Source organism: Ambystoma mexicanum, chromosome 7p (assembly GCF_040938575.1).
Source record: "Ambystoma mexicanum isolate Mex_15411 chromosome 7p, UKY_AmexF1_1, whole genome shotgun sequence".
NCBI lineage: Eukaryota > Metazoa > Chordata > Amphibia > Caudata > Ambystomatidae > Ambystoma > Ambystoma mexicanum.
This window is the reverse complement of record NC_090939.1, coordinates 9629663-9645636: the sequence shown is the minus strand read 5'-3', so window position 1 is coordinate 9645636 and position 15974 is coordinate 9629663. Positions and strand designations below refer to the sequence as shown.

Sequence of the window (15974 nt, the reverse complement as noted above, 5' to 3'; positions counted from 1 at the left end):
TGTTCCTAGCACCAGCCCCTGATGCCTGAGCCTGCCTTGATCCTCTGTCCCTGATGCCTGAGCCTGCCTTGGGCCTCAGCCCCTGATGTCTGAGCCCGTCCTGGTCCTCTGTTCCTAGCACCAGCCCCTGATGTCTGAGCCCGTCCTGGTCCTCCGTTCCTAGCACCAGCCCCTGATGTCTGAGCCTGCCTTGGTCCTCTGTCCCTGATGTCTGAGCCTGCCTTGGCCCTCTATTCCTAGCACCAGCCCTTGATGTCTGAGATGTCGCCCTTGCAGAGGTGTTTGTTGGGAGATCAGTGGTGCTGTAGGTTGCATGCTTGGAATGTAAAGCCTGGCGCTCTGCTGATGCCTCCTTTTCTTCTTTCCTAGCAGAGGTTTGCAGTTTCCAGAATAGCCGCAAGCTGCAGCGGGAGTCACATTGCCGTCTTGTTTGACTGGTAGGCACTGGTGGGATTAGACCTCTTACTGACTGTCTCTGCCACTCTCCCATCAGACGGGTGCAGATTATGTGCTGATCGTCGCCAAAGCGTACATGTTATGGTCTGTATTTCTTTGCACCTGGTCATCCCTTCATGGCCAGGACCTACATGCCCTTTCTCGCTATCGCTTTCGGTTACTTTGGGGCTTAATTTATTTTACGTTTCCCTTATGTTTCCACTGTATATGACATTATTTCATGCCATACAATTTGATCTGTAAAAGCTTTTACGTGATATGATGGGCTGTTTATGATCGGTTATTTATAACACGCTTTACCCAGAGGTTGCTAAGCGGGGACCCGAGGTTCGAACCTGTGTTGCTCCGTGTTGTCTTGCTTCCAAGGCGAGCAGGTTGCCGCTGAGCTATCCTCTCGAGATGTGCACAAGATGAAGCTTGGAGCGCTGTCCTGGCATTAATTGTGAATCACCCCAGCATGTGGCAACCACTGGTGGCATGCAGTCTAATCCCACTGTCCTCATATTTAAGTTCTCACGTCTGGATGGCAGAGTCTCCTATCCAAGCTGTTCCCCAGTCTGCAGAAGGACAGCCTTTTGTTATGAAAGGTTTTTTTTTCGCAGCCCCCCCGTCTGCTTCAACGAGAACCCCAGCATATCCGCTGACTGTTTAGAAACCTTGACGTGCTATTTGTGAGTGGTCGTCTTAAACTGCACTCCCTGGTTTAACTGAATTCATGTTGTGGCCACTGCCTGGGCACCCAGCTCCCTATTTAGTCAATGATTCTGCTACTCCAACCCCCCCCCCCCGCCCTCCTCCCCCTACACTCCCTCTTCCCCCTTTAAGGAGAGTAGTGCAAGGAAACCTTGTAATACCATCATTTTTGTTCTATAGGTATTCTCCCCCTAATGGGTAAAGCCCAGATGAGGGCTGTGGTAGATATGTTTTTGTAACCCTTTTGTGTGCACTCGTGTGCACCTTCTTTTTTTGATTGCTGGATGGCAGCCCTTTGCGCACTGCAATGCTCAGACCGGCTGCCCTCGTTGCTGAAGCCCTGCCTTTGTGCGTCACTGTCCCTGTGGCCGTCTTCCTCCCTGGCAGGGCTGGAATGTGCCATACATGGGCATCCTCTTCACGGGTCCTGCCCAGAGCCTGGGAAGTAGCCATTCGCTTGCCACTGGTTCTGGCTGAGTATGGGCACCGCCTCAGTACACATTCAGTACCTTGTGTGAGGTCCTGGCTGTCGCCCAGAGTCGGATCGTTGCAGGTGCCCTTAAGGTTTCTATGGGAGACATGCGAGTGCCTCTGACCCCCCACTCACCCCCAAAGTAGCCTAAACTGGGTTTCTTACGTTGAGCTTTAGCTTTGTGAATTACTTTCTTAGGTTAGGGGTTGGACTTAAGTTTAGTTACTGTGCACTGGCACTGCAGTATACGTTGTGTAAGGCCTGTGATCATTTGTGCAACCTTTTCAACCCACATTTGCGGTTGAATTGTAACTGCACCTGACTTGAAACGTTGTATATGTATAAAAGGTGGTGTGTTTCCCATTCTCATATATCCTATGTCGGCCTGTTTTGAATGTATTAAAAACAGAGGTAAGATATGTAATGATCACTGCAGAGTTTACATTTTTTGCAACAAACCTCTACAGTGTGCTGCTATTGAAAAGCACTTTTCCGTTCAAAATGCTTTTATTTGACACCGGGTCTGCCGAAAACACGGAGTTGTAAAGTAGAGCTTTCCCCGCTATTGCAGTTTATAACGCGAAGAGCACACTACTTTGTGCTAGTAGAAATGCTCACCACGCAGCTTTATTTGCGTGCATTAGAATACATGAGCAGAATCTTAGCTAAGCTTTGGTCCTGGTTTCCACATCAAAACAGAACAACCAACACACACTACCACCTTTCTTCTTTTGGTTATCTTGGGAACTTACCTCACTCTACACAACTCCAACTATTAATAGAAAAATGTAACGATGATTTATATTCCTTTTTTGGAACATGTACATGGCCTTGTGTTCATTTCATCTGTTGAAATGCTGTATGTGCCACTTTGATGGCCCTACAGCTGAATACAGTGAAGTGATGATGAATTTCTCTCATTACTTCCGAGATTTATCATAAGGTTTTTTCAACACATCTAATATTTCAAATTTTGTGCAAAAGGTGTTAGTAAATGTGCTTTTTGTGCACAATGCACCTACATTTAAATCTAATCAAACACTTTTACGAATGATTGGACAGGGAGTGTGGTATCTTTTCAATTCTTGACCTTATTTGATTTAAAATGAGGTGTATTCATTTATTGGCTCCATTTGAATTTGCAAAACCACTCCCTTTTTTCAGTCTTTTTCTATAATCTCATATTTGTACCACTTCCCCTGAGAAGTTATTTCTCAACATCTGTGTTTCATTAAAATACCAAAACGTGGATGGGATCAAAACAGAGTGGACACCAGAGCGTTTTGGCCCTTTACAGCAAGACCCGCTCATCCACCGCGGTCTCTTGGTGATTGATATCTAGGCCTTCGTCAGGACAAGAGTCGATTGTGTAGACGTCTTAATCAAATCTTTCAACCCCATGGCTACTTCATCACATGTATAAAAATATTGGAAAGTAAAAAATCAGATTTTAATAATCTAGCTAAACAAAATCACACTCCCCGTCCAAGCATGTTTAAACATGCGTGATTATATTTAAATGTACTGTGTTATGCACAAAAATCACATTTACTAACCCCTTCTACACAATCTAAAATGTGTAGTATTAAATGTGTTGAAAAAACGCTTTGGGTTGATAAATGTCTGAAGTAAAAAGAGAAATGTATATGTACCAAAAAGGATTTTTACCGCGTTCTGTGTATAGTGATTTAGGTTTTAATTGCTACTAGGTTCGCAAGGAAACCAATTGTAGTCATAACAAAAGGAGGAGGATGGGGTAGTGTGTGTTGGTCGTTATGTTTTGATATTATTGGTCCCTGTTTCAACATAAAATGAAGGGGTATACCGGTTTGCCTGGCTTCCACATGCAAGATTGAGCTACACCCAATTTTCCAGATTGTTTTACCTGGCCAATGTGCTCAATTTGAATGGTTCGTGATGCATTAGCAATCTACTGCATTCACAAAGAAAATCCAATCCTTTTTACTATAACAGGGTTTTTGTAAATCGATAATGTATTTCATGAAATGCACGTTTCATGCCCTTGAAAAATGAAGACACGTTTTATTGTAAGCTGGATTTCTCTATAATAGGGACTCTAACGATTCAATGTGATTTTCTGCCCTTTTAGAATGTCAACTGCATAGAGAAAAAAAAATAAACTGACAAATGTTAACCCTATGAATCAAATCGGCTATGATTGTGGGAGTTGTCATGATTAGACTTCACTGATTTTTAAAAAAATCAGTGGACGATCTAGAGGAAGTGGACTTGCTGGCCAGATCTGTTATCTTGCTGTGAGGTACCTCTGTTTTTGGAGGATATTAGTTTTGGTGCGTAGACCCAGATTGCAAAACATGAATTGTGTTTTCACTGTTACTTTGTGAAATCAATGGAAAGTCAAAGGGACACAGACCTGCCGGGCAGTTGCAAAGATCAAAACTAGGGATTAAGGTATTGAGGCCCACAAGTCAGGATTGGGTGTGTAAGGAAGGCGTGGTATCAAACAGTAAGACGGACACAAGTGATCACAGTTCAAGAGCGTTTATTGAACTTCAATCGGTTTTAAAAAACGCCCATCTAACCCCAAATCTAAAGATGGGAGCAAGCTACGACCATCAAAATAACAGTCTTAGTCGAAATAAAAGGGCCTATACTAATGAACCTATGGCCAATTCTTACTTCTAAATACAAAATGGTGTGGGAAACAATGCTATGCAAAAGAAAAGTGTTCAAGAAATGATATGTCTGAATATTCAATCCATTGGCTTCTCTTCCCCACGTTTACAGTACGGGACAAGGTGGCACATTTGAGCTTGGGATGATCGCTTCATACATTTATCTAGTCTGCATTGGGCGCATGTGCTGCCATGCGTGTGGGAGTGGTTAGTGAAACAGTGGTCTCGGGCAAGCGGTCAGTGGGACAATGCTAACCGTAGTACAGGCTCTTCGCTGGTGATCCAAGGAAAATTTGTTGAAAACCCTTTCACAATCCAGCAGTTCAAGCGATTCTTACTACAGCCGCCTCAGTCTCCAGATGGGGAGCCCATTACCTTCACCGCACAGCTCACAGACAGTGGACTCGCACCACAGCCCAAAAACACATCCTGGTACTATCAGTACTCAAGGCTCTACACACTTGTACTATCTGTGAGGACTTGCATTGTCTCACCTACTAGATGCAGTTGACAACTACTATGTTTTACATAAATAAGCAGGGAGGCTACTCTCAAGTCTGTCTACATTGTCCCCCAAAATGTGGAAGTGGGCACTTACTAGGATCATGTTCCTAGTCTCTCAACACGTTCCAGGGGAACTCCATGCTCTGGCAGACACTCTGAGCAGAAACACTCTACCCGAGGAGAACGAATGGCAACTCCACAAGATATTCTTTGGGGTTATCCTCCTAGTCTTGGTCGCCACAAACCTAAACGCACAATGTCCAGACTTTGCATCCAGGTTTCCCCAGGGAAATTTGCCTACGCTCCCCAACAGCCACCCCCCGCACCATCCACCACCACTCCTCAGCAGGATAGTACGCAAGATGCACCAGGAATAAGCAACACTTGATGTGGGCATGCAACCATGGTTTCCACATCTACTGAAACTGGGAATGTACGAACCAATCACATTCGTGTGCCCCTCCAACATGCTGTCCCAGCACGGGTGGGGACTACACTCATCCAAAGTCTTTGAACTTGGCACCCTGACTACTGAAGTTATTAGACACTTAAAACGACCTGAAATGATTTTTTCTTGCATTTTCTTTGTGTATACAACATACAACCACCAACCAAACACAAACAGGTTTTACCATGACCTTGTGAATGTGTCCATAATTTTGTGGGCTACACATGAATCTATATTGCATACTATTTTCACCCCTTCCCCTGGGCTTCCATATGTCTTGTAGCGTGGGGCGTCACCCACAGTTTTCATTGCGTCCATGATCTTGCACTCCTTCTCCCTCCCTCTCTGCCCCCTCATCGAGGTTATTTTGTGGGTCTAACTTTTTACTTTCATCAGTAAACCGGGTCCGAATTAGTACATTCTAAGCTAACGTACCCTCACTGGCCTCGAGTAACCCTTTATGCAGTGCTCCAAACCATGCCACTCTCCGCTAGTGACAGTCTCTTCCGTTCGCTCCACCAGGCCTCCAAATTGGGGCCCTCAGTTTTTTTTTTTTTTTCACGTCATCGCTATCTTGCGTTTTGCTAGTATGCAGATCAGGTCTTTCATTTTAGTGAGGTGTGCTTCGTTCCTCCTGCCCCTCTGGGACAGCCCCCGCAGGCAGAACTCTGGGAGCCAGGCTTGCATCTGGATGCCCCCTCTTTCCGCCCTCTGCATAATCCTCCAGAACGTTTCAATTATTGGGCATGTGTATCATGTCCGCCCCGTCTTGTGCGCATCTGTGGCAAGTGTGGTTCTGTCCCCCAGCCATACTGGGTAGTCTGTGGGGTCATGTACGCCCTGTGTGACATATAACTGGCATTTCTGGAGACTCACTTGGTGTATTGTAATGCTCTATTCCATACTCCCATCTTTAAAGGATCCCCATACGTCCATCTCCCATTGCTCTCTCACCTGTAGTTGTTGCTTAGTGCAGCCGCAAATCATATAATCTAGAGATCCTATGTCCCCTTATGTCACATCATATATCGGGTCTAATGTTCTGTTGGTCGCCCACCTCTTTCTGATCCTTCTGGTCATACCTAGATATGGGACAAATTGGCTTTCATGTATGTTGCGTTCTTCTACAAGAGTTTGGAAACTCAACATTTGACCTTCTCGTAACAGCTCTCCGATTGTGGTCATTTTTTGCTTTCCCAGGGCCTCCTGTATTGTCCCCTGTTCTCCTATGACTCCAGTTAGTGGAATCTGATCAGGGCAGGGGTCTGGCCCTCCAAGGCGTTTCCAGGCCCTTTTCCATTTGTCCTTACCATGTTTCAGAAATGTGGAAGGACTCTCTAAGGCGGTTTCCTTGATCCACAGGACTTCCTTTAAGAAATGTTGCCTTATCCTAGGTTGCAATATTAGGGTTTCCTGTGTGGCGTCCTCTCCCAACCAGTTCACTGTGAATTGCAATTGTCCCGCTAAGTACTAACATTCGAAGTCTGGTACTTTCATTCCTCCCTCAAAAAAGTCCCTCTGCCTTGTGTTTCGGTGCAGTTCTGGTTCCCCCCCGCTACCCCACAGCAATTCTCACCATCGAATTCAGCTGGTGAAAAAAGGTTGTTGTTATATTCTAGGGTATATTGACAAAGCATTCAGAAGTCGTGCGAGCAGAAGCATCATTAGGAGGGCTGCTCTACTTGGTACTTTCAGTGGCAGCTTTTTCCAGAATCCCAATGAGTTGGCCACCCCCTTGAGGACCTTCAGTATATTGTCTGCATGTGCTTCCGCCGGATCGTACCACACGTTGATACCTAGGTATTGGAAAGTGTGTATTTGGAAAATGCAGTATTTCTCCCCGTTCACTGTGATGCCTCTAGGTACTGAATTAGTCGATGACGTGCGGCAGGTTGTCTTCCAGTTGGTTTACCTATAGCAACATATGATCCGCGTAAAGGGAGACCAGATGTGTTGCCCCATACCAGCTTCAGCATATTCTTTCCTAAGGAGCACTGCTAGGGGTTCTAATGCAAGTACGTACAGCATCGGTGACAACAGGCAGCCCTGCCTGATACCTCTGCCCACCTTCCATGCCCCGGAGATTTAACCTCCTGTCTTAAACCTGGCCATGGGGGCCGTATATATTAGTTTCACCCACCTTTAGAAACTCATGCCAGACACGAAGTGCACTAAGGTCCTTAACATCCAGTCCCCTCTGACCGAGTCGAAGGCCTTCACTGCGTCCAGTGAGGCCACCCCCCAGTCTACATCTAACGGGTTTGTGCCCTCTATAACATGATGCTGTATCTTTCAGTTCCCGGCAGTGTTGCGCCCTAGGATATACCCGGTCTGGTCCTTATGGGCCATCTCACCAATTACTCTCTTGAGCCTACTCGCTAGCACAGTCGTCAATATTTTTCAATCCTGGTTTTCCATTCAGAGGGGTCTGTTTGACCCGTAGTCCTGTGGGGGTTTACCTGGTTTAAGGACGGTTACTATGACTGCCTCTCGCAAGCTATTGGGCAATTTCCCCAGGTCGTATGCCTCTTCAAAGACCGACGGCAGTCTGGGCACTAGTATATTGGCGTAGGCTTTGTAAAACTCTCCTGGGATCCTATCAGGTCCCGGTGCTTTGGCAGTCGAAAGTTCCCATATCACTCCTTCTAGCACCTCCGGCAGCAGTGGTGCATCAAGCATGTCCGAGTGTTCCGCTTTTAGTTTAGGCAAGTCGATCCGGGATATGACATCTGCTGCGCTGTTGTCTCCCTCGACAGTGTCTGCAGAGTATAGGGATTCATAAAGACTTGGGAACACTGCATTGATCCTGTGTTGGGTCCTGACCAACTCTCCATTTGCATCAGTTATTGCACTGATCCCATCCCTAGGATCCTCGGCCTGCACAAGCATGCAAACAGTCTCCCAGGCTTGTCCTCCCTCCTCGTGCAACCTTTTGGTGTGCACGGCATAATCTAGCTGTCCCGGCCGGTCCCATTCCTTCATGCATTTCTACTGCAATTCCAGCAGTTCCCTTGCTTCCCCAGCTGTCTCGGATGCCTTGCTTTCGGCACGTTCTAGCTTGTTTTCAATGTTCCCAAGAGCCCTCTATCTACCTCTTGAGGCCACCCGTTTTCCTTATAGCTGCTCTCCTAATGACCACCTTGAATGCGTCCCATAGTGTGCTCATCTCTTCTACACTATCTGCGTTAGTGTCTGTTAGCACATTTCTGACAATTCTCCCCAATTCCTCTCTACCTTAGAGACCCCCAGCTCTTTTGCTGGACTCTAGGACTTTTTCATTTTTACCTGGAGAGAGTGAGACGTTTTTTCCCACTCTCATATTTTACTGTTATTTTAACTGTTTCTTTTGGTTTTTGGAGTCTGACAAACTCCATAGGCATCTTTTTACATTGTAGCACACTACACCTTCAGTTTAGTGCTACAGGGAAGTCTTTCAGATTTCCCCAAAGGTTTAACTACCTTTCTCTTGGATAACTACCTTTTCCAAGAACAGTAAAGTTAAATTGACTTTACTTACATTTATACATTCTAGACCAAGCACACACTATCTTACCATATGGTGTTGGAGGGGTTACATGGTATCCCCTTTGTCTAGCTTCTCATGTAACATTTTTACCCTTTCCTCGATGAATGGCTGGTGGCAGTGGTTTACCTTTTACTACCGTGGTGTCTTTACCGTGGGCTGCGTTTGCATATTTGTCAAAATGGCCCTGGTCTTCTTTTTTTGCAATTCCTTTGTGGAAAGATCCTTCTTGAGATTTACTCTGCACGCCAAACCAGGTTTGCTCCCTTTGTTGTCTTTGGAGGGATTTACGAGTGCAGCCCACCTCTGACTCCAGGGTGTTTAGTGGGGGTAGGACGTGAGGGAGGTGCCGAAACTCCCTGTGCTTTGTCTCCTAGGAGACAGGAATGCCCTCTTAGGTGATTGGCCGGCTGGCTGTCCGGCAAGGACAGCCACCCTGCTGGGTGATTGACAGCCAGGCTGGAAGGAATGGGAGAAACCTGCATAAAAGGCCAGGCTTTTTGGCTTGGAAGGCATAGTCAACCACTGGATAAAGGAATCCAAAGAAGAACTTGAAGAGGACGCCTGCTGCAACTCCTGGACCGTTGGTTTGCCCGGTGAAGCCCTGCTGCTGTGCTGAAACTAATTCGGATCAACAGAGAAGCCCGTGCAAGGATGACTTCTGCCTTTGAGTTGGTGGGACTAATCCATTCTAAAGTAAGCCACCTGGACATCATCTTGGAGCTGGTTGAATTTCCAGAGAGTTGGTGCTGGAACCAGTAGAGGGGGGGGGGGGAAGATGGGGGGGGGGGGGGTGTGTGTGTGTGTGTGTGTGTGTGTGTGTCATCCCAAAAAGGTGCTTGCCGATTTAGGAACCTTGTGTGTTGCTATTATGTTGCTCCCCTCTGAAGGCTTAATCAGCTGACCGGTAAATAATTGTATCAAGAGACCTTGAGTTGAAGTGTTTGTTTGAATACTTGTCACTGTGAATCTTTGTCTACCCACTCTATACGGCTCACCCTGCCCCCTCTTGAGATTGGCCTGGCTGTTCTACCACACTACTTACCTGTGTAGGTCAGACTTATACCCAAGGTTGGGTCCTATTGCCAGGAGGCTGAGATTGTTGTAGTGCACCCTAAGGGTACTACCCCAAATCTGTCAAAGTAATCCTCAATCTGAACCCTCAGGTGTTCCCGAAAAGGTGTATGGATATCCTCAAGGGGGCACGCAAACCCAACACCAGGAACTGCTACTTCAACAAGTGGAAAAGATTTATGATATGGTCCCGGTCACAAGTCTTAAATCTAATTGACTGTTCTCCAGCAAAGGTTCTTCACTACATGCTTTACCTGCAGGACTCTGGCCTTGTATTTAAATCCAAAGTTCACCTAGGCGCTCTGTCTGCGTACTCCACGTCTCAAAGCAAGGTGTCCTGGTGTAAAGTTCCTGTTATCAAGGCTGTCATGGAGCAAGAAAAGAGACTTTGCCCTCCCATTTCCAACCAGGAAAGTGATGTGTTTTAAAAATAACAAGAATTCCACTAAGGGAGACCGGATCTCGCAGTACTAATCTTCTGCACTGATCAGTTTCCACAAAAGAGTAAGGAAAAAGCAGATTAAGTAAAGCTGAGGGCTTTACCTGGTTCCAAAAAAGTCAGGTCGGGATGCAGACAATAGCAAAAAGATGGGATATCCCATTGATGTCGATGGGAAGAAAGGAAATCTTTCCTAACATAAACATAAGTAACTTTTCCGTTTGCGGTCAAGCATGGCAAATCTTTATAGTTCCTGTAGTTATATTCTCTCTGTTCACTCTCTTCCTCTCCAGCTTTCACGTAAGGTGCCTGCGCACAAGCCTTCACTGTGCATATGCTGACTTGCTTTCTCCTTTACCCATTGCTTTACATTGTTACCCCTGTTTCTCTCACTTCTCAGTTTTTCAATCCTTCTGACTTCTGTTTTGTCCCTGTTCTAGTGTTCCCACAGTTCACGTCTTCCAGTTTGATGCAGCTTCTCGGCAGCTTCTTCCTGGTCAGGAGATCTCCCTGGAGCACGGGGTCTGGGACGTTGCTTTTGATGCATCCTCTGGCCTCTGGATTCTGCAGGAGGACAAAGATGAAGTGGTTCTAATCTACAGATTAGCGGATGGAAAATGGCAGGTGAGCAGACCCAGGTGACTGGTTCTGGGATGGCCGTCATGAAAGGTGGGGAGGCAAACTGTTTCTCGAAATGCATTGTGCATGTTACCCGTCAGAGGTTAATGGGCCCCGCCTGTACTGCCATAGATCCAGGCAGGAGGCCTTTTCAGGTGAGCGTGTGTATTGACTCGGGGACACTGCTCCCCACTAGGTCTTTTCTCTGCAAATTCAATATTAACCCCACCTTCTGATACCCAATTGCATTGCCAAAAGGGGCCTCTGCTCTTGTGACTCATGGGCATCCTTGAAAGTGTCCATTGGCCCGATCATCCTTTCCTCCCGGTCACTGCCCTTCAAGATCTTGGGACACCATGTGCAATCCTTAAATCCCCCCCCCACCCCCCCACCCCATACTGCCCCTTAACTATTTCCTTCTCCCTTTGGGGCTTGGATTCCTTCCCCCTTTGGGGCTTGGATTCCTTCCCCCTTTGGGGCTTGGATTCCTTCCCCCTTTGGGGCTTGGATTCCTTCCCCCTTTGGGGCTTGGATTCCTTCCCCCTTTGGCTCGTTTTCCTGTTCTGAAACCTATGTTCCTGAGCCATCTAACCAGTCGTTGCCACCTCCTCAGAGACAATGACCTTATTGCTTAGCTTTACACTATAGTCGCGAACTGACATTAGTCCCATTTGAACTAATTTTGTTAGTGTTCATTCTCTGCAGCCAGAGCACCCAAAGAATGCCCTGCAAGACCCCTCATCATAATAGAGAGCTTTGAGTTCAGATGGAGCATCTTTCACAAGTTAAGGGTCTGCAAAATCACAACTCCAAACTCAGGAGGGCAACTGTTGCAGCAAGGTAGCCCAAGAGGAAGCTAGCCAGCCCACAGGATGGTTCCGGGAAACTTCTGAAGGTATCCAAGAGCAGGATCCTCAAGCGGGTGAGGAGGTGGGGGGGGCGGCAGAGGAGTCCAGACTGGTTGTTTGCACTGGTCCTAGGTTTGAAGCACTGGTTAAGACCTTCTGGAGATCAGCAAAGGAGCAGGGCTTTGCTGAGACGGTTGAAGGCCATGCTGGATGGCAGCAGCAAAGCCTGGCAGGCCTTCAGTGGGACACTCCTCCTTTGTAGGGCTCTTGGAGCCAACGATCTGAGGAATGGCTGCAAAAATCCTCCTTTTATCCCAGATTGGAGCTGGAGTCGCTCTCGAGCCCGGCAATGTAAGCCTCTGCACCATTGAAACTGGCAGCGGCTGACTCCTCATGCATAGCCTTCAGCCACCACATTTGCCCAGCAACACACATTCTGGCATGGATGTAGACCGGAATAAAGTCCCAGCTCACGCATCCAGCCACACACGCACACTGTCACTTTCCCCAGAAAGCCAGAGCTTTCCCCCAGAAAAGTACTTATCATTTATGGAAAATCTGGCCCTGACCGGACAGGAAGAAGACCAAAATACAAGATGGCCACAGCAGAGGTGAACATCTTGTGGCACAAAACGTTTTGAGTATATGGTACTCTAAAAGGCATTACGTGTTAAAATCCACGAGAGAATTAAAATAAACAGCTAGAAAAATATCCACTTCCAGCCCATCTTGGACCCATCGTGCAAGTAAACCCACGTTTATAGGGGCCCAATATAACCCTACTGCACCTCACTGTAAGGTGAAGAGAGCAAGTCAAAGTAAACAGAGAATTTCACAAAGGAGACCAGTGTTCTGCTGAAATGTCATCTCTGTGAACTGATTAGTGCCCTCAAAACAGATGAGCTTAGCAGTGCAAGTAACATAAAAAGACTTCACTTTGCTGGTGTTTTGTACCTTTCCTGACATTTGTAGACAAACAGTGGGGGCTGTGGGGGTTTCAATAGATGTCTGTGGAGGCACCGCAGCATAATGAAAATCTTGCTTAGTCGCCTCTTTGCTGCTTGCCATCACCATTCAATGAATGCTTCTTTAAGAAGCTGAATAAAGGGTCTCTTAAGTTTTAACTTCTGTTGAGTCAACGCGCAAGCCGTTTAACTGTTTCAGAAAATAACTTTTGGACACTTCAAGTCCTGAAGTATTATATTGGCGTTCCTTTTGTCCAGAAATGTCACCTTGCACAGTAGAAATGATTTGCATACAGTTTGATGAAACTGCCTTACCCCCCCACCCCGCTATTCTTTCCCAATGCCCCCTCATTTAATGCTCTTGGCCAGCATCTACTCCCCCTAATCTTTTCTTCTGCAAACTCCTGTCCTTTTGCCAACTGCGTAGCTGTGTGGTTTATTTTTTACGCTTTTCTTTTCAGCGTTCCTTGAATGAAGAATCAATGGAGAGATTGTCAAACCACTTAAGAGATAACTGGACCCTAATGGAAGGTGAGAAACTGGCCTGATGACTTCTACCTCAGAGTTCTCAGTTAGATGGACATGACCTGATAAACCCTTGCCCCAAAATGTGGGTATGTTCATGCAGGCATGTTTTCTAACACAGAGCTCACCAAGTGGTCATCTTTCCTTTTCCCCACACAATGGACATTTTTCTTTCTGTAGTTCACAACTTTTTCCCATATCTAAAAATAGCAGTGATGAGTGCTTTTGCAAGAGAAGTGTTACAAGCACTGCAGTGGTGTCCAGTTCTTCTATTGAAAGGAAAGTGGATCTTTGCGGAAGCAATATTCATCTCCCACTATGCAGCATTTCCTCCACATATTCTAGGACTGGAGTTTTATATAATTGTACCAGTCCTAGAAAATGCTGGGATTGCTGATAAGTAGGAAAAGAAGTATTGTGTCCAATATATAATATATTCCATGGATTCACAACGCTCTAGTCATTTATCTTAGGCCAGCAAAGGTATTTAGGTTTCGATCTGTGGGGGACTCCCATGTTGAAGGATATGCAGAATCAAGATCAAATGTGATGCTCTGGTTGCTAGGATGCAGCTGTAACGTGTGTTGCATGGATACTAGTCAAGTATGCCCAGTGTAAAACTGGCTGCCTCCCCAACAGCAGCCACAGAAGAAATCTCAGTCAAATATAGGGAAAACTCCAAAACGTTCCTAAAGTGCAATGTGAGCCAATCGAAGGCAAGTGCGTACAGCAGGACTTGACTAGAATCTGATTCTTAGGTTGTAATCCTTCTTTCATGTCTGGTGTATCTAACGGAGCAAGAGTGTTGTGATGGATTTTCAGACTCAGACTTGTAGACAGACTCTGAGTCACCCTAATCTTAACAGATAGACACATGTTTAGCCCAATGCTACCTGGTGAGTGTGACTGAGTAGCAAGGGTTAGACTTCGAAGGGCAGCAGAGTGGTGAAGGGTTTAGTTAAACACACAAAGTGCACTATTAATACAAGTTGGACAAAGTATAAAAGTGCTTGTAATCTCCTTCCTCACTCGCACTCGGGACATTGCCAAGAAGTCCCACTTTCAGCTCTTCCTTCTCAAAGTAATTCTACCTTTTCTCACTTTCCCCCAGAGGCTCAATGTTACACTAGCCCTGGTTCTCTCCAACAGTTGCCTATTGCAAAAGCCTCCTCCTGAATCTACCTACTTCCACTCTGACTCCTCCAGCTAATCCAGCATAGGGCAGCAAGACCTCCCGGTTGCTTCACAGATTACATTCAAATACCTCTATCATCCACAAGGCTTTCTGGGGCCTGGGACCACACGATCTGCAACTATTTTACTAAATATTCTCCCTCCTAGACCTCTGCGTTCCTCTGGCACAAACTGTGTGTAAAGCTGTTTGCTAAACGGAGGGCAGGAGGTAGTTGGCTTTCCTCAGCTTGCTCCCTCTGAGCCTTGAGCAGGACTTTCTTATTCCATAAGCTCCTCAAGACTTTCCTCTTTACCTCCCCTTTCCTGCCTTCTCTCCTCTGCTAATCTCGCAGATGCTTTGATTGGGTAACAGGGCCTTTATGTATCCTCAGGACTCTGACCTTCCCACACTCAACTGGCCCCAGCTTCTGTCTATCCTCAGCACTTGCCTCAGCACACCCTCCGCCCTGGAGGCTCGCACTTACTTTACCATGCACTTCATTTGATGCTCACCCATGAGAACGGGCACCCCAGCACATACCCCCCCCTCCCCCACTGTCTTCTCCCTTCTGTACTTGCACGTTCTAAATACTCACAAGGCATAGTAGGTTTGTCCTTTTCTCCCCCCTCTACTGTATTTTATATTTTATGTCTTTTAATGTCTCTCATTCCCATGTCCCCGCCCTGTGGGCGCTTTGAAACAGAATTGACTTGCTGTATAAGTGCCTAACAAGCAAACACATGACATAGGCCTTAGAACAATACTCATCTCAATGAAAACCCACAGATAACGCGCTAAACCATGAACTTATATACACACATTCAACTTGGCGTTCTCTGGTAAGAGCACCGACGCTTCACTTTTAAGTACAGTGAGAGAGAGGTTTCAAAATGCTATAAATGTAGTAAAGCAAGTGAATTAAACAGATCCAGGAAAGAAACACACCGAGAACTAATAGGTTGGAAATAAAGGAGTTAACAAACATCAAAGAAAATCTTCTACATAAAAAGGCACGGACCTTAAAAAGTCGTTCCCTAGCTAGAGAGGCAGGGGCATACTGCCCTTGGAGTCACAGGTCCCAATCGAAGTCTTTTTCGGGAGGCTAGGAGTTGCTTTTAGGAAGTTGGATCAGTAGTTGCAAGTGTTCCAAAAGATAGTAAAGCAAAAAGGAAAGTCTGTAACAGACCCTCTCCTAATCAAGCCACCTTAGGTGGGCGCCAGGGGAAGATACCAGGCAGAACACCACTGTTCAAAGCTAGCTAAGAGTTAGTTATGAATTTACGCCCATAGAGCCCTATGGGAACGGGGGAGCAAAACAGGTAGGTTTACTCACCTTGTGTACTCTGATTCACTCAGGGAAAACCGTGGAAGTTCTTAAATTCACTTGGCCTTCTGGAGGTGTGCTTGGGTTCCCTTGAAGGAAGCCCAGTGATCGCAGTTTCAGGGGTCACTTTAGGCATCAGGTTTTTTGGGTCTGGCTAGTTTGTGGTTCCAGGTCCTGCTGGACCAGTTCAGGACCACCACTCTGGTGACGGCCTCATTACTTCCACAACGCGATGCAGGAGGTGAACAGTGATG

At 46.3% G+C, this 15974-nt stretch overlaps 1 protein-coding gene across 4 annotated transcripts in view; it reads left to right on the top strand.

The window, feature by feature from the left end:
- The window catches only part of WDR4 (WD repeat domain 4), a 210759-nt gene that overhangs the window by 155944 nt on the left and 38841 nt on the right, over positions 1-15974 (top strand). For 3 of the 4 annotated variants that reach the window (XR_011283383.1, XM_069635657.1, XM_069635655.1), the window contains exons 8-10: positions 370-437; positions 10707-10890; positions 13159-13228. Coding sequence is in view for 3 of the 4 variants with exons in the window: in XM_069635657.1 (XP_069491758.1) it covers positions 370-437; positions 10707-10890; positions 13159-13228 (322 nt within the window). In the remaining variant the exon portion in view is untranslated. The remainder of the gene's footprint in view (positions 1-369; positions 438-10706; positions 10891-13158; positions 13229-15974) is intronic. The other variant, XM_069635656.1, reaches the window with a different exon arrangement.